This window comes from Phascolarctos cinereus, unplaced genomic scaffold, assembly GCF_003287225.1.
Source record: "Phascolarctos cinereus isolate Bilbo 61053 unplaced genomic scaffold, phaCin_HiC Scaffold_1;HRSCAF=81, whole genome shotgun sequence".
Lineage (NCBI taxonomy): Eukaryota > Metazoa > Chordata > Mammalia > Diprotodontia > Phascolarctidae > Phascolarctos > Phascolarctos cinereus.
Window position 1 is genome coordinate 275,625,578 of NW_027555514.1, and position 26,174 is coordinate 275,651,751.

The 26,174-nt window shown below is 47.1% G+C and overlaps 1 protein-coding gene across 2 annotated transcripts in view; it reads left to right on the forward strand.

The window, feature by feature from the left end:
- Positions 1 to 1,249: 1,249 nt before the first annotated feature.
- Positions 1,250 to 26,174, forward strand: part of RIC8B (RIC8 guanine nucleotide exchange factor B) — a 93,404-nt gene continuing 68,479 nt past the window's right edge. Inside the window, exons 1-2 of one of the 2 annotated variants that reach the window (XM_020982435.2) lie at positions 1,250 to 1,420; positions 13,321 to 13,368. In XM_020982435.2, the coding sequence (XP_020838094.1) occupies positions 1,337 to 1,420; positions 13,321 to 13,368 (132 nt within the window). In that variant the 5' untranslated portion in view covers positions 1,250 to 1,336. The remainder of the gene's footprint in view (positions 1,421 to 13,320; positions 13,369 to 26,174) is intronic. The other variant, XM_020982433.2, reaches the window with a different exon arrangement.

The following is a 26,174-nucleotide window of genomic DNA, read 5'->3' on the forward strand; positions in this document are numbered from 1 at the left end:
ATCACTAATGTGAAAATATGTTTAATAGAAATGTAAATGTGTAGCCTATATCAGATTGTGCGCTGTCTTGGGGAGGGTGGTGGGAAGGGGGAGAAAAATTATAAACTCAAAAGCATATGGAAGTGATTGTTGATAAATCAAAATAAATTGATAAAAAAAATTTTTTTAAAAGTGGTGTGGAAAGATAGGCAGGAGTCCAGTTGGGTTGTGAAGGGCTTCAAGTGCCAAATGGCGTTTGTATTTTACCCTAGGGTAATAGGGAGCCACTGAAGCTTCTAGAGTAGGGGACTGGCTGGGTCTGGGTTTGAAAGTGACCAAAGAGATCACCTAGTCCAATGATGCCCATTTTATATAGGAAGAAACTGAGGCCCAGAAAGGTTATGCAACTCCTCTCAGGTCACCCAACAGTTAAGGAGCAGAGCCGGCCTTCCAGCCCAGTTGGTGCGGACCCCAAATCCAAAGCTCTGGCTACAACAATCAAAGGGACACAAAGGCACTTAAAAAAAAAAAAGAGGAAGAAACCGGCTCAGACCAGCCCTCTCCTAGTTCCTGGTAACACCCAGGGCCTCACAGGTTCGGCCCAAAGCTGTCCCTGAGCAGCAGCTCCCCCGCAAGGACTGGAGCTGTGAAGGGAGGAGGTCTCTAAAGCCTTCCTGGGGCACTATCTCCAGCCTCCCCAACCCCGGAGGTGCCACGGGCTCCTCCCTCTGCCCAGGTGCTCCCCTGGCCCCCAACAAGACTACAGTTCCCAGCATGCCCCGCTGCGAGAAGGCGAAGCTTCTCCGAGAAGCAGGGAGACTACCACTCCCAGCATGCAGTTCGGGCCCTATCAGCTGATGGGTGGGCGGGGCGGCGGAGAGAGGACGCGGCAGGTCTGCCCCGTTGCATGCTGGGAGAAGTAGTCCAGCGAAGCCGCGGCAACGGAAAAAAACGGTTCTAGGCCCGCCGGGCCATGTAGGAAGAGCGAGGCCGCTGGGAAAAGGCGCCGAGGCGGGGCCTCCGCCTTCTGCGCTCTGTCCGCGGTCCCGCTTTCCGCCTGCCCCGCCAAGGGAGATGCATCCCCGGGACTCCACCCCCGGCGCGCAGCCAATCCGCGCGGCGAACGCCGTCCCCCTTCCCTCGGCGGGCGGGTGCGGCGCAGCGCGGCGGTTGCCATGGGGACTTTGACGTCACCGGGGTGAAAGGTGAGGGGCGGTGACGTCAGGCCGAGCCAGGCGGAGGCTGGCGGGTGGGAGGGAGGGGGAGAGAGCGGGCGAGAGAGCTGCCCGAGAGGGAGGGGGCGCGAGGCATTGACCCGAAGCCCGGAGCAGCACGCGGCCGCCCCGCACCTGCGGCGATGGATGCGGAGGGGGCGCTGAACACCTTGCGGGGGGGCGACGCGGGGGCCATCGAGAGGGTCCTGCGGGAGTACAGCGAAGAGGTAACGCCGGCGCGGGCCCCCTCCCCGAGCGGGCCATGTCGCATCGCCCCGTGCGAACGCCCCCCTCCCCAGAACCCCCCCCCCAGCCCGGCCTGGCTCCGAGCGGGCATGCCAGCGTACGCTGAGGCGTCCCCACCCGTGCAGTCGATCTCCCCTTCTGCATGCACGGGACTCCGCCTTCCCCCCCCTCCAGACCCCCGCGATCTCCCCCAGCCCTCGCCCGTGCACCCCCGCCCGCCCCCCCGTGCCCATCACAAAGGCTTTCCTCTCCTGGATTCACATTGCGAGCTCCAGCCCTTTCCATCCCTCCCTCCCTCCATCCGTCCCCCTCCCCCTGCCACCACCCTGGTGCGGGCCGTCTTCACCCCTCCCAAGCAGGCTGGCAAATCTCCCCCTCCCTCCCTTTCCCCCAGCCCCCCTGCCCAGATGCATCCTCCCCAATCACAGCTTCAGGAAGCAGCTGCCTTACTCAGAAACCTTCAGCGGCTCCCCGCTGCTCCCTGAAATAAAACCCAAACTCCAGGCTCCCCCTCGGATCGAGCAGTCAACCAGCATATATCGCATCGGAGGGATTTAGAACCTTTGGGATCCTCTGGTCCAGCCCTCTCCCCCTCCCCCACCATTTTACAGGTGAAGAAACTGAGGCCCACAGGAGTAGGGACTTGCCCAAGGTCACACTGGGAGTGAAAAAACAGAATCAAGCTGGGAGTGTCAGACTGCAAATTCAGTGTTGACATTTCCTGCTCTGGCCCTAATCTACAAACCTGGTCTCTCTAGGGTAGGGTAGGGTCTGTCTAGGACCCTAGGGTCTATTAGGATAGGAGGTAGGGTCCAAAGGTACTTGAAATACCATCTAGTCCAGGGATGTTCTGAACCTTTGACAGTCAGTCTAGGGAAGCCGATGAGCCCCTTCCCAGAATCGTGTTTCTAGATGCATAAAACTACAAAGGAAATCAATTATGTTGCAATATAGTTATCAAAATTTTTTTTTAAATTCCTGGACAAGTTAAGAACCCCTGATCTGTAGAAATCCCACCTCTCTGTTTTATGGGGGTCCCACGTAAGTAGCAGAGTGGGATTTGAACCTGGGTCTTGACTGTAAATTCTATGCCCTGTTAATAGGCAGCTAGCAGTCAACAAACATTTATTAAGCACTTGCTGGGTGCTAAGCCCTCTGCTAAGTGGTCTGGGTACAAAAAGAACAAACCTAGGTCCTTCTCCCAAGGAGCGTCCGTGCTCCAGGAGGACCATAACCAGGCACCTTCAGAAGATCTTCAGGGCAGGATGGGAGGTGATATGAGAGGGGGAGGCGCTGCTGGGACCCCAGGCTCCAGTCAAACTGGCCTTCTGGTTGGCTACCTAATGGCCCCAGGCTTTCCTATTTTCTGACTGTTCAGGCTGGTGTTTTTTCACTAGGACATCCTTCAACACCCCTCGAGTGCCTTGTCCTGGTCCCAGCTTCCCTTGGGAGAATCCCACCCTTCAGGGCCTGGGACTTCTTTTGGAATCATCCCCCTTTCCCAGATGCAGTCTCACTCTCTCCAGGAGCCTCCCAGTATTTTATTTGAATCTTTCCTATTGCCCTATCATCTTAACTTCCTGAAGGGATTATGTCCTGGACTTTCCTTTCCTACTGTTCCTTCCAGGCAGGGGTTAGGAGTTGTTGATCTCCGGGTCCCCAGGGCCCTTGCTTGTCCTGGGCCTTCCATGTAGCAGGTACCAAGGAAATATTTATTCAGTAGCATTGCAATTGGACCTTTGACACCCATAAAATATATTAGCAGTAATATTCCCATCTTAACTTTATGGTTTTCCTTCTCCTGTCTTTCCTTTGAAACTCATCAGAACCATAGGAGGGTGGGCCAGGTGTTGGTAAAAACAGAACAAAGTCATGTCACAGTCATCAGCGGGGTGGGATGGCCTGAAGAAAGGTTGGCTAGTAGGTGTCAGAGCACAAACCAGAAGTCAGATCTGGAATTGGGAGGGACCCTACAGATCCGTGCAGTCCTTCAGAGAAGGAAGATGACCCCAGTGAAGTGACTCGTCCAAGGTCACACAGGTAATAAGAGGAGTAGAGCTCGTATAGGAATCCTGGTTCTCTGACTCCAAACCTAGCATTCTCTGGGAACCAGATTGGCTGGGGTAATTTCAAGTGCTTTTTTTGTTTTTCTTTATTAGACATATATCTGACTCGGTGTGAAAACATATACTCCCACACCTTGAATGCCAAATCTTTCTCCATTCTCTGTCTTCTTGGATTGGTTAAATGGTGACGCCCTTTATATTCCATAGCTGAGCTTTGCTTTTTGAGCACACCATTTCCATTTTATATCTTCATTGACACTCCTTTTGGAGCATGGCACACACACACACACACACACACACACACACACACACCCTCTCTGCCATCTATATACAGTTTTCATGAGAATAAGCTAACTAGGTGTTGATGGCATCTTTAATGAAGGCTTTAGAACACACAAGCCATGTACTGCAGTGAAACACATTTTTACCATCATACACTTGACTGGAGAATGTAGCAGATACGAGATCCCACTGGGCTTATTTGTGGATGATTTAAAAAAAAATTGGTTTGGTAGAGCAAAGCCCCATGTTAAAGGCTGTCCTCCAAGGAGGTAGGTCCCATGCATATGTCAGCAACAGTCTTTGAAATCTCTAACCACAGAGAGATCTTTTTTCACAACCTTCTGGTCCTTAACACCAAGTGAGGCATCAGACAGGGAGACAGATGCTTGCTGGAAGTGTGTCTGCTGGTGTCTTGGGAGATCCAGCCCCATATCCTTACTGCTTCTGAGGCCCTTCGGATGCTCCTGTCCTTGGGTGAAGCTGGGCCAACTGTATGGTGCCCCAGAATCACTCAAGAGTTTGGCTTTCCTTTTAACACTGGAAAAACCAAGTGATTGAAGAATGCTTATTGTCTAGACCAGGGGTTCTGAACTTTTTTGGTGTCCTGGATCCTAGTGGCAGTTGGGTGAAGCCTATGGCCCCTTCTCTGAATGATGTACCTAAGATTACTAAAAAAAACAATACAATGAAATAAAAATGTAAAACTCTTATTTTTTCCATCCAAGATAAAAGAGCCTCTGAAATCTGTCTATATAACCTTTGAAGGTCTATGGACTCCAGGTTAAGAAAGCCCTGTTGAGGCTACTGCTGTCAAATTCAAATAGAAATGATCCCTGGGGGCTGCATATTAACTTAGAAGACCACAAATTGACACCATCTATGTTGTATTGTATTTTTATTTATTTTGTTAAATATGTCCCAATTCCGTTTTAATCTGGTGCAAGCCACAAGTTTGATTCTTCTGGTCTGTACTATGATATGTAGTGGGGAGACACCTTTTCGAGCTTGTCCTTTAGTACATACGTCTTGGACAGACCCTGCAAGTGGACAGTGATTTGGGCCCATGATGACCACAAAGAGGAGTTTGAGCTACCCTAACTCCCTTTCCCCGTCCAAAGGCTGGATCGCCTTTGGGATGCTTCCCTGTCCTTTTAATGCCCCAGACTTCTCCCTGAAACAAAGACCCATCTTTCCTTAACACCGAGATTCTCCCAGGGCCACTTTGTAGCTGCAAGTCATGCACACCTACAGCCTAAAACGAATCGTCTTTGAAGGTCCTCCAAGGGCCGTGGCAGATAGCCGCGGGCAGGAGCGGGCTACGGTACTTCACAAGCAAGGGAGTCCAGAGAAGCAGGGCCAAGGATGGATTGTTTTGTGTGAGAGAGCAGAAGGATGACTAACCCTGAGGAGAACTTGAGGAACCCTTCCCAAGCACACTGCTAGGAGTCTTCCTGGGGGGACACGAACAAGGCTCACATAGGACATGCAGGCCTGGCTAGACTGTGATTGGCATCCTTGGATGAATCTCAGGGGCAGTGAGGCCATAGGGAGGCCCATGGGAGGATGGAACATAACCTCCCACCCAAAGAAAGGCTGCCTCATGGGCCTGTTTACAGTAATGCTCTTGCTGAGGGGCTGGAGTCACAAGGCTTGGATTTAGATTCCTGCCCTACCACTTCCTGTCTGGAAAAGTCTTTTCACTTCTGAGCCTTAGACTTCTTATGGGTAAAATGAGGAGTTTGGACTAGGGGACCTCCAGGGTCCCTTCCAGCTCTTACCATTTATTGTTCTAGAAGAGGAATCTAAAAGGAATGATTTTCATCATCATAATAATAGTTCAACTGTTTAAGAGTAGGGAGTTTGGGGTAGAAAGGAGAGAAATTTTCTGTTTTCCTGCCTTTAGTTCAAGAGTCATTCACATTCCCCCCCCCCTTCTCTTCCCATCTAAGCTCCCATGGTCCTTCATGGTTACACTCTCATTTCCGGTCTCCACTGTCCCTCTGATTTGATTCTTTTTTCCCTGCTTAGAGAAACCGGCCTCCTCTCAAAGCTTTAGCTCCAAGTAGATGCTGTTTTTCCAGGTCATCTCTAATGCCCTTTCCCACCTTTGGAATCATTCTTGAAGTGTAACATGAAAGTAGTTGGAATGGTGGGTAGGATGAGGTGAATATCTGCCCCCTTTCTGCGGCATTAGGTGCCTGTGAAAGACCTGGAGATTCCCCACATCGGTGGTCTTCCATGGAGATGCTTGGCGTTGATTCAGGGTCAGGCAACACCCCTCAGCGTCCCTCCCGCCATATTTAGGACTGGTCGGAGTGAGGGCGAACTACCACTCTACCAGTCAATCAGCGAGTATCTGTTAAGTGTTTATGATGTGCCTGGCACTGTACAGTGCTGTGGACACAAAGACCTCATGGTGCTTCCACTCCCTGGGGGGAGACAACCTCTACATGTATCATGCCACCCTGCAGATGTCTTATCCTTTGGGTGAGAGACGTGGAGGCTTGAGGAAGAGCAGAAAGGGTCTGATGATAGCAATCAGGAGTAGGGAAGGGTAAATTAGATTCCACTGTGGGGAAGGTTAGTCTTAGCTCTAATGAGCATTGACTTTTTGACCCTTGACTTCCATGGTAGGCAGTGTTCTAGTGCCTTAATTTTCTCATCTGTGGGGAAAAAAAAAGGGGTCCAGGCATTGAATGGCATTACTTCTCCAAGCCATTGGAAATAAGCTAATAATAAACATGTTTGCCTGTACCTCCACCCCTCCACTCAGAGCCTCATGGATAAGAAGAACTTTGGCCAGCTACTGTGAGTATGAATGACCAGCAGATCTGCCTAGTAGTGGGGGCTTGGGGAAGGGGAGCTATGGATTTCAGCAGTGCCACAGAGACCGAATTATTGGTTAGTTTCCAAGTCGCCTGACTTGATTCTTTGGCCATAGGCATGTTAACAGTCTCTGGATGAAGCAGGGATGTTCTAGACCAGGGGTGGGGAACCTTCTTGGTTATGTTTCAGTTCTAGCTCATAAGATCTCAGAGTTGGAAGGGCCCTTAGAAGTCACCTGGTTTAGCCCCCGGGGCCATCTGTGACAACCGTTTTATGCCATCTTCCATGAGTGATCATTTCCCTACCCTGGGAGGGGAAAATAGATGGACTGGAATAGAGGATCTCTGTGGTGCCTTTCAGCCTTTAAATCTGTGGTCCTCTGGCCACTAGTTCTGGGAATCCACCCCCAGAGAGCCCATTCCTTTTTTAGGTAGCTCTGATTTTTAGTTGAAATGTCTCCCTGTAACTTGGATCTACCGGTCCTTAGCCTGTCCCCGGAGCTGTGAGGAATGTGTCTAATCCGATTTCACAAGACAGCCTTTCGTGTGCCTACAGACAGCTGTCAGGCCTCCCAGAGTCCTGAAATTTCCCATCTCCTTTAGCCAGTTCTTATGCTCTGCATGCTCACTGGGAGCAGCAGAGTATGGCAGAGAAGCAGGTTTGGAATCAAAGGCCCTGGAGAAATTAGAAATGGCTGCAGCAATCATCTGAGTGAGGTTGGACCAGTCACTAAACTTTGAATTTCCTCCTCTGTAAAATGAAGGGGGAGACTTACATGGCCTCTCAGCTCATTTCTGGTTCTAAATCTATGATGCAGTCAATCAGCAAAGCATTTATGAAGTGCCGACTGAATGCCATTCACTGTAGATTTCCATAAAAAATGTGCCACGTAATAGACAGTCAGGTGATCCCTCCTCAAGCTCACCACTAGATTGCAGGCTTCCTCAGGGCAGGGGCTCCTCATAACCAGACAGGACAGGTCCTGGGACAGCTGCCACATTCCAGCGAAGTGTAAACGCTTCCTCCCTTCAAGGAGCTTACAGTCTAATGATTCATATCAACTTTGCTCTCCTCCTTCTTCCTTTTTAGTGGTCTGGTAGAGGGACAAAATGACAACAGAGGTTTTTCAGGAAGATCCAGATGCTTTCCTTTGGCTCCAGGTGACCCAGGTCACTCACAGCGATGATATGAAGCATGTCATCCCTGTGAGCCTTTTGCTCCAAACCACTGAAATCCTCTTTTCCCTTGTCTTTTGAGCCTCTGTTACGCAAACAGACCCAATAAAGGATGCTTGGTGCTGTCCTTACCATTGCCATCAGCAGCAAACACTATCAGTTAGGGACCTCCTAGAATTGTGGGATAATGGGGGATGCCCTTGGGTTTGTTATGTCTGGTTACAACTAACTCCTGCCCTCAGGAAGCGTGCAGTCTAACAGCCAGCCTTTTCCAGTCTGTGGCACGTTTTGGGTTTGTGGTTTTTTTTTTGTTTTGTGAGGCAGTTGGGGTTAAGTGACTTGCCCAGGGTCACACAGCTAGTAAATGTCAAGTGTCTGAGGCCGGATTTGAACTCAGGTCCTCCTGACTCCAGGGCTGGTGCTCTATCTACTGTGCCACCTAGCTGCCCCACATTTTGGGGTTTCTAAGATGCCCAGGGCATGCCTCTGAATAGTCCCTTCTCACGTAGAATCCTGCAAGGGTGGGTGCGTGCTGAGACAGAATACACGGATTTCCAGAGACCTTTGAAAGCAATGCTTTAGTACAGAGCTAGTGAGAAATATAGGATCGTACATGTGGAGTTTGATGGGACCCAGGAGATCGTTCAGTCCAAACTCTGCCCCTCGTTCATTTCGTCGATGAAGCGAGATCGGGGATGTGACTTATCCAAGCTGCACAGGAAGTGTCCAAGCCTCTGGCTGCACCACCAGGGGAGTCAGTGGGCTGCCATATTTGTTCCTGGGACATGTTGTGGTGAATTGGTCCTGAGACCTAGGGTGAGCTGAAAAATCTCTGTGTACCTTTGTGAAGGTAACAGTTCTAAATTTCATTCACTTTGTTTTATTCTCCCCACCCAGTTGCCTAGTAAAATGTGTGGGTCTTTTTTTTTTTTTATAAACCCTGAGAATATGCCTCTTGAAAAGGGGAAAGGACTCTCTTCAAGCCAGACTGTGAGTAAAGGGGGAAATTTGTGTTTATCTCAGACGCCGGGTGGGTGCTGATGCAACAGGAGAGGAGAATAACAACCTTTAGGAAGGCGTTTGCTCCGTTGAGGACCCCAGGCTCTTGGGCCTTGCCGTCCACACTTGGGACCTCTAGGCCTTTCCGTCGGCTCAGCAGCGGACCCTGCTTCTATTGCTAGCTCCCTCAATCGGAATGTGAGCTCTTTGAGGAGAAACTCTTTTTTTCCTGTTTGTGCCCTTAATGCTTAGCACGGTATTTGGCACCTAGAAAGAGTTTAATGCGTCGATTTTCATTCATTCATTTATTCATTAAACCCTGTCTCGTGGGAGACACTTTGTAGCAGCCGAGGGAGGTGTTGTTTTCTTTTTTTGTTTTTGTAATGTTCAATAAATTTTTATTAGATAAATTATTTTACTTTATCTGGGAAGAATCACAATAAAGCAATATTGGACAAAGCAAAAAATGTTGAGTTTGGCATCAAGGGATATGAGTTCAGATCCTAGCTCAGGTGTTTACCATTTATGTGACCTTAGGCAAGTCACAGCCATCCTGGTCCTGTTTCCTAAAATGTGAGGAATAGACTAAATGACCTATGAACTAGCTCTACATCTATTTTTTTCCTCTTCTTTTTTAAATTTTTTCTATTAAACATTTATTAATATATTTATTTTTAGTTTTCAACATTCACTTCACAAGATTTTGAGTTCCAGATTTTCTCCCCATCTTGCCCCTCCCCCCACCCCAAGATGGCATGGGTTCTGAATCCCCTTGCCCCTGATCTGCTCTCCCTTCTGTCACCCCCCCTTTCTCTTACAAAGAGGGCATTGTTGATTGCCTGTGGATTTCCCCAGCAGGGGTCACAGGATCATTTATTTAGCTTGGAAAGGTCAGATTTCAACTTGTTCAGAATCAGGATTTGAATCCAGGTGCCTTGTTTCTGCTTCCATAAGGTTCCAAGTGAGGAGGAGGAAGGGGTGTCTGGTCTTGGGAAGCAAGGGCTTAAAAGATAGTTGGGCAGGAGTGAGCCTAGGGGCCAGTCTTGTCGAAGAACCCAGGCCACAGGGGAAACCCTCCTTTAGTGAGAAGAGCAAGGTCTTTGCTGGTGCGTCTGACTCACTGTTTGGAAAACCCTAATCTGGGGGTTAGCCCTGGAAACACAGCCTGTGACTTAGGCCAGAGCAGCCTGCATCCAGATAACTACGTCAAAGGGCATCTGCTTTCCAGCTCTGTTACTGAAGCCAGGCAGTGAGCTTTGGTGGAAGCTTAAAGGTTGCCACGCAAGGCGGGCTTAGTGGGCCACTCATTCTGTTTGCTGTCATCTTTTGGGGAACTCAGTGGCTCATCACCTTTCTGGGCCTGGACCTCTCCCTCCACTTGGGAAGTGGGTCAGCATGACACCCCTTCCCCCTCATAGCGCAGGTGGATTGATTAGCATTTATTGGTGTCACCTGGCCTCTGCTTCAACCTGGAAGAAAATCCAGAGGGAAAGGTGGATGCGTGCAGTGACTAAAGCAGGTCTTAGCTGACATCTTTACATGGGCTGCTTACTCAGAAAATTGGGAGATGAGGAAAAACAGAGACATCAACTCTGGTTTGGGCACTTCTCATAAAAGCAAAAGAATCAGCCTGTTACATTGTGTAGGTGGCAGAGTCCATCAGGTAAGAGCAGGGGCCCAGAAATGACTTCATCTTGGGCTTAGTGGGAAATCCAGTGGGGATTGGTGAAGGCCATTGCAGCAGGGTCTCCCTGCAGGTGGACTCCAGCTCATCTTCATGGAATCCCTTGGTTGAACAATGATTAGGTCCTGAGCCCTTCTTTTTTTCTCTATGACCCCACCTGAATCATCTCAAAGCCAAGCACTTTGGATATATGGAGGACACGTGATTGTCGGTTACTAACTGACATGCCCCGCACACTTTCACGGAAAGAGATGCCCTTTGGGGATTTCCTCCTTCACCTTCCCTTCTCTTCTGCTCTCCTCTCTCTGGACGTGGGCAGGAGTGGAGAGAAAGAGTCACTTAAGAGATGAAGGACTGAGGATGGTTAAAACAAGCCAGACTTGGGAGTCTGACCTCTTCTGGCCCCTAAAGCCCAGATGTAGATGCAAAGAACTTTTGCATCAGATACAGTTTTGGCAAATGGATTAGTACATTCAAAATACAGTTTGTATTGTCTCACATACCACTATATAGTTTTCATTAAATTGAGCCTCCTAATAGGAGTCAGAGGCTTTATGTCACCGCCAATCTTTTCAGTGGTTCATACTGAAGATGTGAAAGGAACACCCTCACCTTTAAAAAGCAACCAAAGCAATAATAGCTTCTTGGAACCCAGGCCAGCCTACTATGTCAGCTACCCCAGTGTCCATTTTATTACCACAAACCAAATGGCTCTTGGTCTAAGTTAGCCGTTAGACGCGAAGGTGCCCGAATGCCAAGTGAGTGTTTTTATGGAACCTCTTGGCATTCGGAGAGAAGGGACAGAGAAATACAAGCCTTGTGGGAAAGGAAGACACCTGCTAAATTAGAAGAAATGCCTCCCAAGTATTCATTATACACTATCAATCTCTTGCCTTGATCATTTTTATTAAGACACAAAGTCACACAACTAGGAATTCTTGGAGTGCTGATTTGAATTTGGATTGTCTATTCAAAAGCTAGCTCTGTTTGCCATGTAACTGATAACTTTCCCAGCTACCTTAATGTCAGGGCCCTCCCTCTGTTCATCATCTCCAATTTCCTTTCTGTGTGTATACAGTTGGTACATAATTGCTTGCATTTTGTCTGTCTCGTTAGAATGTAAGCTCCCCAAGGTCAGGGACCATGTTTTTTTGCCTTTCTTTGTATCCCCAGCTCTTAGCATAGTGCCTGACACATAGTAGGTGTTTAATAAATGCTTCTTGACTTGACAGTACCTGTAATCCGCAAGTTCCAGACATCCAAGATGGCGTCAGCAAATACTTGTTCTTGAACTAACTGAGAAAACACGACGGAAAGATAGAAATTGAACCAAATTTCAGTTGAAAGCCTGAAGTACTTGAGAATTCCTAGTTTTTTGGTCTTCTGGAGAAAGCCCTTGGCCTGGCCTTAGAAGTCTTGTTGTTTTTTTGTGTGTTATCACACACTGTGGCACTGAGTGAGCCCCTGTGCTCATCACTGGTTCTTCATGTTCCTCCAGCCGTAGGATGGAGAGGGAGATGTGGGAGCCTCCGGAAGATAACAGGCCATGTGTTTAGAGCTGGGGGGACCCTTGGAAGACATCCAGTGCATCCCCCTAGTGGATAAGGAATCCGAAGCCCATTTCGTTGGTCATGTTGGACATGGTGATGGAGCCAGTATTTCAGCTCCACTCTTCTGAAAGAGCTCTCCTCTCCCCCGCCTCCCTTTAAGCTGTGGAGTTATGTATGTGCACACCCTATGGAGTTGAAAAGAAAGTCCATTCATAAACACAGGCTGTTCCTTAACTTATGTCATGTTCTTCTTTGAGAACAACCCGTAAAGGGCAAGCTTGTGGAAGTGATCGCAGGCCTGTGATTTCACTTTTCTGGGCCTGTTATCATCATCATCAGTTTTTAGACCCTTGAAGGCAGGAACCAAGTCTCCTGCTGCTTCTGTATCACCAAAGCCCTTGGTACGGTGCTGGGCACACAGTAGGTCCTTGAGAAAGAGCACTGTAGTATAGTGGAAAGAGCACTGACTTACAGGTCTTTGGTCCTGGCCCTAACTTGCTTTGAAGCCTGGAACCAAGTCTCTTCCTCTCACTGACTCTCCCTTGGTTTCCCTGTCTTATTTATTTATTGTTTGTTTGTTTGTTTTTGCATGAGGCGGTTGGGGTTAAGTGACTTGCCCAGAGTCACACAGCTAGTCCTATCTTATTTAAAATGGTGATAATGAAATATGGCTGGCTCTGGAATGAGAGGGGACCTGGGTTCGTGTCTTATCTCTCCTCCTTACTAGCTGGGTGACCTTGCACAGATCACCCCACCTCCTCGAGGATCAGTTTCCTCTTTTCTAAAATGAGATGGTTGGGCAAGATGTCCCTTCCAGCTTGAGGGATGCTCCAGTCCTGTGCTCACCTGTTTCAGAGCACTTAGGGAAAACTCCAAAGAGACACCGTTGGGAAAGCCCTTTGTAAACTGGAAGGCATTTTCAAAATGTAATTTGCTGTTTTTATCGCTTATTGGCTGATACATGGACACTTTTCTCCTTTAAAAATGAAGTCCCAGGTTTTCTGTCCTTTCTCCTACATTAAAAAAACCCTCAACAGATTTTTATTGCTATCTTGTGTTTTGAAATCACCTAGGCCCCATCCCAGTCCCCCCCTCTTGAGAACCATCTTATGAAAAAGAATTCTTTTCAAAAAAAAAAAAGGAAATAGGAAAAGTCCTGAGTTTTCCCGTCATCCCCCCCCCATAGGACAAAAAAGGACAGCTGTTTCCCAGTGGCTTGTTTGACGGGTCTTTTTTGTGGGAGCCTCCCAAGTTACTTCTGTTCCCTTAGGATGACGTGTGGTTTCTTTTTCCCCACAGCACAGGGCTACTTTCAAGTTTGACCCTGCTGACGAAGAGAAGAGAAAGGTAAGCATGAGCCCTGGCTCGCTGCTTGGCGTGAGTGTGTGTATTTGCTAGAAGTGTTCCCCAGAGTGGGCTTGGGTCACAGGGTTTGAGCGGTGGAAGGGACCGGGGAAGCCGTGTGCTCTAACCTCTGAATAAAAGGACTCCCTCCCAGAACGTTCCTGACAGGCGGGCTCCTCTTGAAAATTGGGGTGCTCTCCGTGGCCCTCCCGTCCCACCTCGAGGCCGTGCGAGGCAGTGGGGTGATTTCTGGCCTTGGGCCTGGGGAGTCTTACTGACTGGGGCCTAGTGACTTCATCTTGGTTCTTCGGCTAGATCCCTAGGACTTCCCTGTTCAGGGAGTTTTGGTGGGTTGTGGGAAAGCATTCCCACTGCCCTCAGACAGCTCAGGTCCTCTTTTAGGGGAGCAATCCTGGCCCAGCTTTACCTTGTGGGGTCGTCCTGAGGAAGGCACTTTGGAAACCTTAAAGAGTTTGAAAAATGTTGGCTGTTGTTTTTTAATGCGAAGTTTGAATCTTTTCTGAATAGGGGAGCCCTCCAGATTCTCATAATGCCCTTGGTAATCCTAGGTGAGGCTTGTGCCCAGTGAGTGGCAGGGCCAGGGCCAGCAGCTGGTGGCACTGTGCCTTTTGAAGCTGGCACCCATTGTACCCCCTCCCCAGTCTCATGGTCTGTCCGGTCACCGAAGGAGGCTGTTTCATGGCCGAGTATATAAATTCTGTCATCTCTTCTTCGAGGCCCTTCCTAGGCGGCCTGTACTCCGGGTTTCATGTAATTTCTCATTCCTCCTTGGCGGTGCTCTACGCTTCGGCTAGACTAGAATCCTCCTGTGGCCTCCACATCTCGTCCTGCCTTTTTTTGTCATTGCGTATCTCTCTTTGTTCACAAGTCAAGGGACCAAACCTCAGTCCTGGGATTTTTCTTCAGATCTTCTCTGGTTGTCCCAGGAGGACCACTGTTCTGCCCCAACTCTTGTTTATTTATTTTATTTTATTTTATTTTTTATATTTATTTTATTACATATCTATATTTATATTTATTTTATTTTACCACTCTACATTCGCTCTGAGGCGCTATTTTGTTTGTGGGGGAAGTCTGGAGAGCTTGGAATTTTCTGACCTACTCTACCATCTTCCCAGAATCCTCCCTCCCACCTCCCTTTCTAAGTGAAGACTTTTTCTTCTGTCAAGGCCCAAGGTCACTACCACTTCTTCCCTAATGTCCCCACGTCGAGCTATAAGGCTTTCTTTCCTTCCTTCCATCTTTCCTTCCTTCTTACCCAGATATCTCATCACCTCTTTTTTATTTTTTTAAGCATTTGTCATATTCTGTTTTTATGACAATAATGTTTCTACATGTCTAATCACCCAACTAAACATAAGCTGTCTGGGGGAAGGAGCTGTTTCTTATTTCATCATTTGATATAAATGCCTTTTTCTTCCCTTCTCTTCATCTTAAAACTCCTTGACATCAACCCCTCCTCTAACTCTCTCCTCCTTTTCCTTAGTTTCTGACCAGGAGAAGGCCCTTCTGTGTACCAAGGCCGATCCCTCTATTTGCCCCCCTTTATCCCTTCCTCTCCCATCTTCTTCGGCAGGTTATAACCTAAATCATCCCCCTCAATCGAATCTTCCATCTCTTCCTCTCTCCTGCTCCCCTACCTATTGCCTTCAAAAATACCCAAGTCTTCCTCATCCTTAAAGAGCCTTGACCAGCCCCGAACGTCCCCTCAAGCCTATATCTTCCTTCCATTTAGCAGCCAAACTCCTAGAAAAAGCTGTCCACATCCATTGCCTTCATTTCTTCTCTCACTCTTCACTCACCCCTTTGCAGTTTGGCTTCTGACCTCATCACTTAGCTAAGATGGCTCTCCTCAGAGTTCCCAGGTGAGCCAATAATTGCCAGATCTGATGGCCATCATTCTTCTGGAGTCGGGTTGTTTGTTTTTTTAACTTACTGAGCTACGTCAACCCTTAGAATGATTGCTGTGTTTTCCTCCTGGCCTCTATACCCATCAGTCAGTCAACCAAAAAGCATTTATTAGAAACTCCACTTGGACATAAGAGAAATGCAAAACATCCAGGTTGTTTTCTGGCTTCCCCTTTCTGAAAGCCTGTCCCCGGAGTCTTCTGCCAGTGACTCCTTAGTAACAGCAGTCACACTCCCCATAGACGGCCCCTGCCTCTCCCTCTCTCATCTCTCCTCTCTCTGCCTCTCTCTCTGTCTCTGTCTCTCTCTCCCCCTTCTTTCCCCTTTCCTCCCTTCTCTCTCTCTCCCCTCTTCTCTCTCTCTTTCCCCATCCTTCTCCTCCCTTCTATCTCTCTCTTCTTTGTGTCTCTTTCTCTCTCTCTCTCTTTCTCCCTCCCTTTTCTCTCCCCTTCTCTCTTTCTCTCTCACCCCTTTCTTCTCTTCTCTCTCTTCTTCTCTCCCTCCTTTCCCCCTCTTCTTTCTTCCCTTCTTTCTCTTCCCTCCTTTCTCCCTCTTTCTCTTCCCTTCTCTCTCTCTCCCTCCCTCCCACTCCCTTTCTCTCTCTCTCTCTCTCTCTCTCTCTCTCTCTCTCTCTCTCTCCCTCTCTCTCTCTCTCTCTCTCTCCTTTCCTCCATTCTCTCTTCCCTCCTTTCTCTCCCCCTTTCCTGTCTTTTCTCTCTCCCTCTCCTTTCCTTCCTTCTGTCTTCCCTCCTCTCTCTCCCCTTCTCCCTTCCTCTCTCTCTCTCCTTTCTTCCCTCCTTTCTCTCTCCCTTCTCTCTCTCTCTCTCTCTCTCTCTCTCTCTCTCTCTCTCTCTCTCTCTCTCTCTCTCTCTCTCTCTCTTTCTCTCTCTCCTTCCCTCTCCCTCTCCCCCACTTCCACTTCCACAAGAAAATAACATAACCTTCTTCACACAAGACTATAAAACTTTTGTGCTGACTTGGAAATAAGTCTTCTGTAGAGGTGACTTGAAAACCCACCAGTTACCCATTGGCATTCATTTAGTCCAGATCCCCTGAGCAAAGCATGAATCTCTTCTCCACAGGATGGCAGAACCAGAGCTGGAAGGCTCTGTTTGAGGCCAACTTAATCCAGCCTTCTTAAATTATAAAGGGGGAAACTGAAGCCCAGGAAGTGAAGTGATTTGGTCAAGGTTACACAGGTAGTAGTAAGTGTAAGAGATGGGATTTGAACCTAGGTCTTCTGACTTCAGGCCTCCACCTTCTGCCTCCCATTCATCACTCCTCATTCTCAGAGAAACCAAACAGGGCATCTGTGATCTAGAAAGGCAAACTCTGTCTATCAACAAAGATTCATTAGAGCTCAGCTGTATACTAAACACTGTGCTAGGCACTGGGGGGCACAAAGAAAAAAATCAAAATAACCCCTGCCTTCAGGGGCTTCCATTCTAATGGGGGAGCCATTCCCATAAAGAAATATTTTCAAGAAGTGGGTAAATGGTAACCTTGAGCAGGGAGGGCTCAGAAAAGGCCTCAGACGTAAGGTGAAGGGACCTGCTCAGGCATAGGTTGTGAGTTGTGGCATAAATCAGCGCTCCCAAGGGGTGCCATGTTTGAGTAGGGGGAATTAGAGAACTCTTGTGTTCCATTATCAACTGTAACATCAATGTCAACAAACATTCAGCGCTTACTACCTGCAGAGAGTGCTTGCTAGGCACTGAGGGAGAGAAGATTCACTGGGATTTGTTCCCTGCCCCCTTGAAATTTGTAGTCTAGAAGGGGGCTAGAGCTTAAATACAGACGCTTTGTATACTGAGTGATGCATACCTAGAATCTGAGGGTGTTCAGGAAGCTAGACTCCATTTGGAAAATGTCTAAGAGAATTGCCACCCAAAGACCCTGGTGTTGTGGTCAGCCAAAGTGAAATTGGGTGCTTGTGGATCTGAGCGGGCAGTGGCTTTGCATTGGACGTGGGCCGTTCTGCATGCAAGTGTTAGCTTCACGAGCATCTGATTGTTCACACCTGAGCTCGTCCAGCTGTCCTGGCCCTTCCCCCACTCAGAGCTTCCCAGGTGATTGATGCTGAGGAAGGGGTTGGGGGGAGGGCTCACAGGGAAGCAGATGCATCATGAAAGCACATGGGGGGATAAAAAAGACTTAAAAAAAAACAGCTGAAAAGCTAAATGGAAGAAGGGGGAACACAGAGATTGTAAAGAATGCCTATTAGAGCCAATGTGGCTTCAAGTGTTTCATGAAAGGACTAACAATGTGGGAGGGGTTCATTTCAGAATCAGATGAGAGGATGGCCCCCTCACCAAAGGCTGAGCGCTTCTGAAGGGGAGCCGCTGGCTGGCTGGGCAGGTCGTCACCTACTTAGGCATTTATTAGTTTTCCTCAGAAGAGCTGACTTCTGGAAATACCAACTACTGGTGTTGTCCTCATGGACTCTATGTGCGTGTGTGTGTGTGTGTGTGTGTGTGTGTGTGTGTGTGTGTGTGTGTGTCTGTGTGTCTGTGTGTGTGAGAGAGACAGAGAGAGAGATTGTGTGTGTATGTGTATGTGTGAGAGAGAGAGAGAGAGAAAGAGAGAATAGAGACAGAGAGAGATTGTGTGTGTGTGTGTGTGAGAGAGAGAGAGAGAGAGAGAGAGAGAGAGAGAGAGAGAAAGAGACGGAGAGAGAGATTGTGGGAGAGGGAGAGAGAAAATGGAGGGAGACAGAGACAGAGAGAGATTGTGTGTGTATATGTGTGTGTGTGTGTGAGAGAGAAAGAGAGAGGAGGGAGAGAAAGACAGAGAGAGATTGTGTATGTGTATGTGAGAGAGAGAGAGAGAAAACGGAGAGAGAGAGACAAGAGAGACTGTGTGAGAGTGTGTGTGAGAGAGAGAAAAACGGAGGGGGAGAGAGAGAGATGGAGAGAGATTGTGTGTGTGAGTGTGTGTGAGAGAGAGAGAGAAAAAAATGGAGGGGGACAGAGAGAAAACGGGGGAGAGAGAGATGGAGAGAGAAAAACAGAAGGGGAGAGAGAGAGAGAAGACGGAGGGGGAGAGAGAGAGAGAGAGGCAGAGAGATTGTGTGTGTGAAAGAGAGAGAGAGAGGAGGGAGGGACAGAAAGACAGAAAGAGATTGTGTGTGTGTGTTTCCTCCTGTTGAAGAGGTGTTGGGGCTTCCCAGTGAGCACCTGCATTTAACAGGAAAGGCTGTCCCTGGGGTGAAGTCAACGAATTGATTCTGAGGTAGATGAAGATGGCTTTTATTTTGGTGGTAAATCGAGCCATATTTAACATCAACCCAGAAGGATTTGATGACCAGCAGCGCTCTCTCAGGCTCGGCTGGGCAGGCTCCCAGTGGACCTCCCCATTTCCCATGGTCCCCAAATGGAAATCTGCAACACCTGCATGCATGTGGGCGTTCCGGCGTGCTTGACAAACCCACAAATCCAAGCACTAGAGGTAAACAAGCACTTTAGTACTCAAGGGCTTAGCCACAGCAGGTGTTTAATAAATGTGTTGATGAATTGATGGAAGGCTCCTTGGGAGGAAACATGAAGGGCAGGGGGATGAGAGAGAGGGGTCTTTTGTTAACTTCACAAAATTTGTGTCACTGAATTAAAAAAGCATTTATGAAGCCCCTACTATATGCAAGGGACTATGGGTACAAAGACTAAATTAAAAAACAGTCCCTAGCCTAAAAAAGCTTGTATTCTACTGGAAGAAGAAAGTGTGAAGTCTGCAGCTAGGAGGACCTAGGGGCCATTTATAGGAGAAAATCAGTATAGCCTCTGTTGAGAAGTGGTAACCGTTCTCTGACACCATGGCTTCAAATTCAAATAGAAACAAATCTCTGTGAGCCACAGATTGACTTAGAAAACCACAGACTAACATTATTTATGTTGCATTGTGTTTTGATTTATTTTGTTAAACATTTCCCCAAGTGCATTTTGGATCTGGCTCCCACCTGCTTGCTGACCATGCAGGGGTCAGGAGTTTACATGTCTGCTCTGTTACATATATTATCAGGGCAGGAAAAGGGAAGGAATGTAGAACATTCATTCTTGGGGAATAGAAAGGGCAGTATTTTCCAAGATTTGGAGATTTTTCAGTTATTTATACTGGATGAAAAAATCTTCACCGTGGGATTCCAAGGTGTATATATGCACAATACCAGGAACTTTGTCCTCCACTCAGTCTGTATCATCTTAGGCTGGTTTCATTGAGGATAACATGCTATACACATATACCCACTGGCTCTCTGTCTCTGTCTCTCTCACACACACACACACACACACACACACACACACACACACACATCTTTCTCTCCTCTCTCCCTTCTTCCTTCCTCCTTCCCTTCTCTCTTTCTCTTTGTTTCTGTCTCTGTCTCTCTGTCACTCCCTCTCTCTCCTTTATTACAAAAACAGTTCAGAGTCCATCTCATAGAACTTCTGGGTTGGAAGGGATGGCAGAGATGCTCTGCTGTATCTGAAGGCAATTTCCTATGTGCTACACCTGTTAAGTGGCCTTTGAAGCCCTTCATTAACAGGGACCCCACTTACTTCCTCCCCAGGTAGGGTGGTACAAACAGCCCCCAGTTTGTAATTGGGGGATCTTCACTAGCTACTAGCCTTGGCACCCAACAGTGAGCCTCAGTTTCCTTATCTAGAAAATGGAGAGAATAATAGTTGTATTCCTTAACTAATATGATTGTTGTAAGCATCAAATGACTTCCTATCTGTAAAGTGCTTTAGAGGCCATAAAGAATTATAGAAATGTCAGCTAGCCAACTGTACTGCCAGTTCAGTGTAAGAATTTGGATATTTCATTGAGATAAAGTCCAATTTTTTTTGTTGTTATTGAACTGAAATGAGCTAAATGGCATCCTATCCGAGCTGTCAGGAACCTCTGGGGCCATCTTGTTTTGACTCCTGGCTGAATAGGACTCCCCGCTCCAGCATCTCTGACGAGTGGTCCTCCAGCCTCTGGTTGAAGACCTCCAGGCATGAGGAGCAGCCCATTCCAATCGTGGGGAGCTCTCATGCTTAGGGAGTTTTCTGTTCCTTTAAGCCTTAAAGTCTTTTAAGGGCCATTAAATCCTTATCCCCTAGATTCTTGGCACCCATTTGGTGACTACTGGGCTGGGTAGGGAAAGCAAGAAGTAATTCAAGAAAGTTCTGTTTCTCCTGTTACTTAGTGTTCTGTACTAGAAAGCTAACAGAAAGACAGTCATCAAGGAATTGTTCTGGAGCATTTGAAAGAGTCTAGATGCCTGATTTTCTCTTATTTCTTCTAGGTCCCACTCAAGTCATACAATCTTCACATTCAGTAAATGCTGCATTCTAAGATTTTGTTCTTCTGTAGAAATAATACTGATGGACTATAAAAAGGTGGTCCCAGAATCTAGGGGCTTGAACTAGATGCCAGTTTTTGTAGATGGCATAGCTTAAAAACTCTTGGAGTGAGAGATGAGAAGGACTGGATTCTAGTCCTTAAACACCTTTATGACCTCACACTAGTTCCTTTACCAATCTGGGCCTTACCTGTCCAAAAAAGAGTTTCACTTAGATGATTTCTAAGGTCCTTTCAGACTCTGAGAGGCAGCATGACCTAGCGAAGAGAGCATTAGCCTTGGAATCAGGGAGCCCTGGATCAGAACTCCATGTCAGATACTGACCAGCTTTGTAACCTTGGGAAAACCTCCTCAAAGCTCATAGGGTCATGGACCCAGAGCTGGAAGAGCCCTCAAAGGCCATCTAGCCCAGGCCCCTTGTTTTACAGTCAGTAGGTTAAGTGACTTGCCTACTCATTCAGGTCGGATTATAGGTCAAGAGTTGGAAGGGACCTCAAAGGTCAGCTAGTTCAACCCCATCGTTTTACAGGAAAGGAAACAGCGGCCCTAGGCGGTTAATATGGGACTGACTAAAAACACGTGTCTTCTAGGGTTGGTATGAAGGTTAGGTGCTGAATGAGAAGCACTTTGGGGAAAGGGTTAGGTACTGAATGGGAAGCACCATCTCCTCGCCAGCCGCCATCATCACCATCATCATCATCATCATCATCACACCATCATCATTTCGGTCTTCTAGAGACCAGTGCTTACCCCCAGACTGATTCTGAAGTGGTTCAGCCTTGGATTGCTTTGTGTGGGCACATTCCCTTTTCTTCTGTTACTTCCACAGTTTAGAGGAAGCCTCCAACTTCACCAAAATCAGATTTTCCATCTTTGCCGTTACAAGCCACTCTTCCATTTGTGTGCCACTAACCTTTCTTCAAAAGCTATGTTCCCAAAATCTCTTTGGCGAGGTCTTTAAAGCCCAATGGTCCTGTATGACAAGTAGGTAGAAGTTACTTTGAAAAAATCCAGGCCAGTAACCTATCTGGTGTCCCTTAGCATCCAAAACCACAAGCCAGCAAGCCAGTCCTCAGTCATGCAGCAAACGCTTATGAGAAAGTGCCTTCTGTGCGTGGCGTGCTGAGATGTCCCCTTATTTAGAGATCACAAGGACCCTGGTATTTAAAGCCAGAAGGCACCATCATTGAGGCCAGCTGCCTCATCTCATGCCAGAGGACATTGAGATCCAGCCACAGGAAATGATTTGATTTGGGTGCCAGGATTTGGACCTAGGCCCCTTCTGACTCCAAATCCAGTGTTCTGGGTCTGTTCTTCTCAGAAGATAAAAGGCTATGGTGAGAGATCTTGTACAAAAGACGTGTCTTTCCTGAAGCATCTTTTTCTTACGACTACAGCAGTGGCATACCATTTGTTTTCTGCGGCTGCAGCAGCTAGCCTATTTAAGTATTCAGTTTGTCTTAATCATAATTACACTGGTTAACATACTGTCATATTGCTCTATAATTGGTCTAAAGCAACTTTACTTCTAACTGGGTTGTAATTTCTTCATCAGAAAGGCTTCCTTTTCCCCTGATGTAGTGCAGTATGGTATAGTGCAGGGGTGGGGGGGAGAACCTGCAGCCTCAAGGCCACATGGGGCCCTCTAGGTCCTCGACTACGGCCCTTTGACTGAATCCAAACATCACAGAACAAATAGGGATTTGGCCACATGTGGCCTCAAGGCCCCAAGTTCCCCACCCCTCGGATAGTGGAAATGGTCGTGGATCCAGACTTGGAAGACCTAGGTTTGGGCCTCACTCCCTGTGTGACCTTGGACAGCTCACTCCATCTCTCTAAGCTTCAGTTTTCCAGTCTGTAACTAGGCCTGGCTACCTCCTCCTTTCTCCAGGGAGATAACAGAGGTTAAGCCACTTGGAGAGTGTCCCCATCAGTCAACATCAGTGATTATTCTTCTGGTCCGTGATGTTTCACATTGTGCAGATTCAAAGTAGCAGCTGGAGAAGATACACCCTCTTCTTTTCCATTTATCTCCAGCCGAACCAATCTGAAAGCAAGTTAGAAGAGAGATGGTTATGCTATTTCTCTTTGAAATAGCAGAGAAGATTCTTCAATACGGCAAATATTGGAGGAGGAAGGATAGCTTTTATGATTCACATAAAGGAAGCCTAGATCATTTTGTTCAACTATGGTTTACCATCCTCTCAGTTCCCCTGCACTTTAAAACAGTGGTTGGCACCTTGTCATTTTTCTTTACAGGATTTCAGGTGTGCAAGCTAACCACCTGGTTATTTCTCATTATGACCCCTCCTTTTTCCTCAAACCCTCATGTCCAGAGACTTTGCTCGGGACAGCTTAGCAGCATCACGCGTGAGCCCAGATAGGAGGCTTAATGCTGTCATCAGCCTCCCATTCTGTCCTCAGAAGGCCCATGTTGTTTTGCTGTGACATCTTTTTAAATGCCAGTGCTCCTGGAGTCTCAGAGGCCTGAGCTGACTTTGTAAATAGAATATTCATGTCTAGTAATTGGATTGATCTGGAGAGTTCAGGGTATCCAGGCAGGTTCCAGTTTTAGACATCAAAGCTTTGAGGCTTTTGATGCAGAGCAGAAAGAGAGGGTTGGATGCCAGACGGAGTGCCCGCGTTAATAGTGACGCCGATGACCTGGCTCTCCAATGGAAGGAGTGGTGGGGCTGCTCAATAAATTATCAAGGGAGGAGAGTCCCAAGGTCCGACTTGAATTCTCCCTGTGGGGAGTCAGACGTGTGACCTGTAAGACCCAAGGTACTGAATGTTCTTGAATTGGACTGGGGATTCCTTGAGGGACCCCCCCCCCCAATTAACTTCAGGTGTTTTTTTCTATAGTTAGTTCAGCATTTTTATCAACTTCGATAATATGTCCTTCTAGTAAAAAGGGAGTCTTGACAATTTAGGAACTCTTTAAAGTTATCAGGAAGCTCATAGGAAATGTATGATTGATCAAACAAATCTACCACTCTCCTATATAAAATTTGGGGAGGACAATAAATATTCAGACAAAGTTACCACTACCTACTGTAGTATATTTGCAGGTGTGAGATAGAGGAGGTGCCAAGCAGTTATCAGGGAAAAACAGAGAAGATGTTAGGAGTGGTGTCTTTGGCCTCAGCTGCCAACATGCCAGTGCATAGAGTGTGGGTGATGAAATAAACTTGGGATTTTCATACAAAGAAGTAAATGCAGTCTCATAGGACTTGTTGGGACATGGACTTATGGCTGGAATAAGGCCATGGAAGGATGATCTTTATTCAGAAAAAGCAGACCTGATAGAAGGGAAGAGAGAGTCATACCAGGTGGTGTATGCAGAAGAAAGTCATGCTGAATGGGATCTGCAGAAGAGTCATATTGAATGGTGTATGCAGAAGAGAGAGTCATGTTGAATGGTGTATGCTATCATAGAAATCCACATACTTAAGGGTAGAAGCATAGTGTTAGGCTTTTGGGTGTGGTCATGGGAGTTTTCTATAGCCCACTGGTCAGATGGAGGATATGAATACTGTTGTCTTAATACAAAGTATAGATTATAAAGCTGCTACATAATAGTAATGCAAAGATTTTAGCTGCTCAGGTATCTGGTAGGAAGTCTGATTTTCTCAAAGCAGAATATCTTATAAATTCTTGACATGTCTTGTGGAAAGTTTTGTAGGTCAGTAACTAATATTAGCAGTCTTATTAAATAATTAATAATAATAATTGTTAACTAAATTATTTATGCATTTGGTAACTAGTAATTAAATGGTTTATGATCATAGAAAGAGTGAAATATACTAATTGGAATTTAATTTTACCAAAATGGAAAGACTGGTTAGTGATATAGGAATGATAGGAACTTTGAGAGAAAATGTCTGTTGTCATGAATTTGTAATAAGTAGTGAAGGAGAGGAATTTCAGTCATAAGCAGACATGTAGTTAGACTTCAGAAAAGATTTCTACAAATTCAGAGAAAAGGTAGACATGATCCCTACAGGATCATATTTAGGAAATATGCTGAAGATGGATGAGAGTCATGAATGCACTGCTGACTGTTTGGTGGTAAATAAGCCTGATGAACAAAATTGGGCATCTTCCCAAAGAAACTAGTGTGGCTTCACTGGGAGCTTTTGGGGGGTCAGATTGCCCAAGAACAAGGATAAGAGTTGAAAGGATGAATACAGAAAAGTGGGCCAGGGCCTGTAAGAATGTTGTTAGAAAGGCTGAAGCCTGAAGGAGCTGAGCCTTGTGAAAAGCAGGGGGGTGGGGGGCTACAAGAGGGACTTTGAAAGCTAGGCTTGCTGCAAGATGGTCCACAAAGGAAGAAGAGGGCCATTGTCTAGGGGAAGTGATGTCTTGTTCCAGTAGAACAGAGCCAGCTGAGCTATCAGATCTTTTAGCCCTTCTGTCTTCCTCATCTCCAAAAAGAAACGGGTAGAGCCAGCCTCATTAAGAGGGGCTTAAAGGCCCAGCCAGGTGAGGAGATGCCAAGAAAGCACTTCTCCTCTTTGAGCTTAAGTGCCCTGACCACAGCTTCTACACCGCTCCACAGCCCCCAGCATGCTCAAGTGACTGATGGGTATGATTAGAGAAGCGCTGTTGGGGAGTTTTGAGAAATCACGGAGATGGGTGGGTGGATGGATGGATCCATCCTTGCTCCAAGGAGCCCTGCTGCCAGGGTGATGAAGGGCCTTCAGTTCATGGCATGTGACCCAAGGTTTTCTCTTTTTTATTGTTATTCAGATGGGGAAAGAAAGAGAGATAGAGACACAGACAGAGACAGAGAGAGACAGTTGGGGAGAGACAGAGGAGAGAGAATAAATGTTTGTTAATTGATTAAAAAAAAAACTAAACCAGATCATGCTGTGTGAGAACTGGTTGAAAGAACCAGGGATGTTTAGATATGATGCCTCTCCTCAGGTATTTAAAGAGAATTTACTTGTTTCCAGAGAGCAGAAGTAGAAGTGTTGAGTGAGTGTTGAGCAAAGAGGCAGACTTCAGCCTGATTTCAGGAAAGCCAAATGATCTCCCTTTGTGGGCCTCAGTTTCCCCCTGTGTAAAATAAGGAAGTCAAACTATATGGGCTTCTTAACCTGAGGTCCATAAACTTGGCTTCTTTTTTGGTTTTGGTTGTTTTTTTTTTTTTGGCTAGGCATTGGGGTTAAGTGACTTGCCCAGGGTCACACAGCTAGTGTTATGTGTCTGAGGCCGGATTTGAACTCAGGTCCTCCTGACTCTAGGGCCAGTGCACTACCCACCGTGCCACCTCGCTGCCCCAGTTTGTTTTCTTTAATATAATACATTTGGTTCCCTTTGCAATCTTACAGATCTTATTTTTTGTCTTTAAAAACATGATTCTGAGAGGGGTCATAGGCCTCACCAATGGCCGGAGGAGGCCAGGACATGAGAAAGGGGACAAAGCCCTGGTTGAGATGGCCTCTATCATCTTTTCCTGCACTAACGTGCTGATTCTAGATGAAGAGGTGAGAGACAGGAATGTGGACGGGACCTGTGATTCCATTAGTGTGAGGAA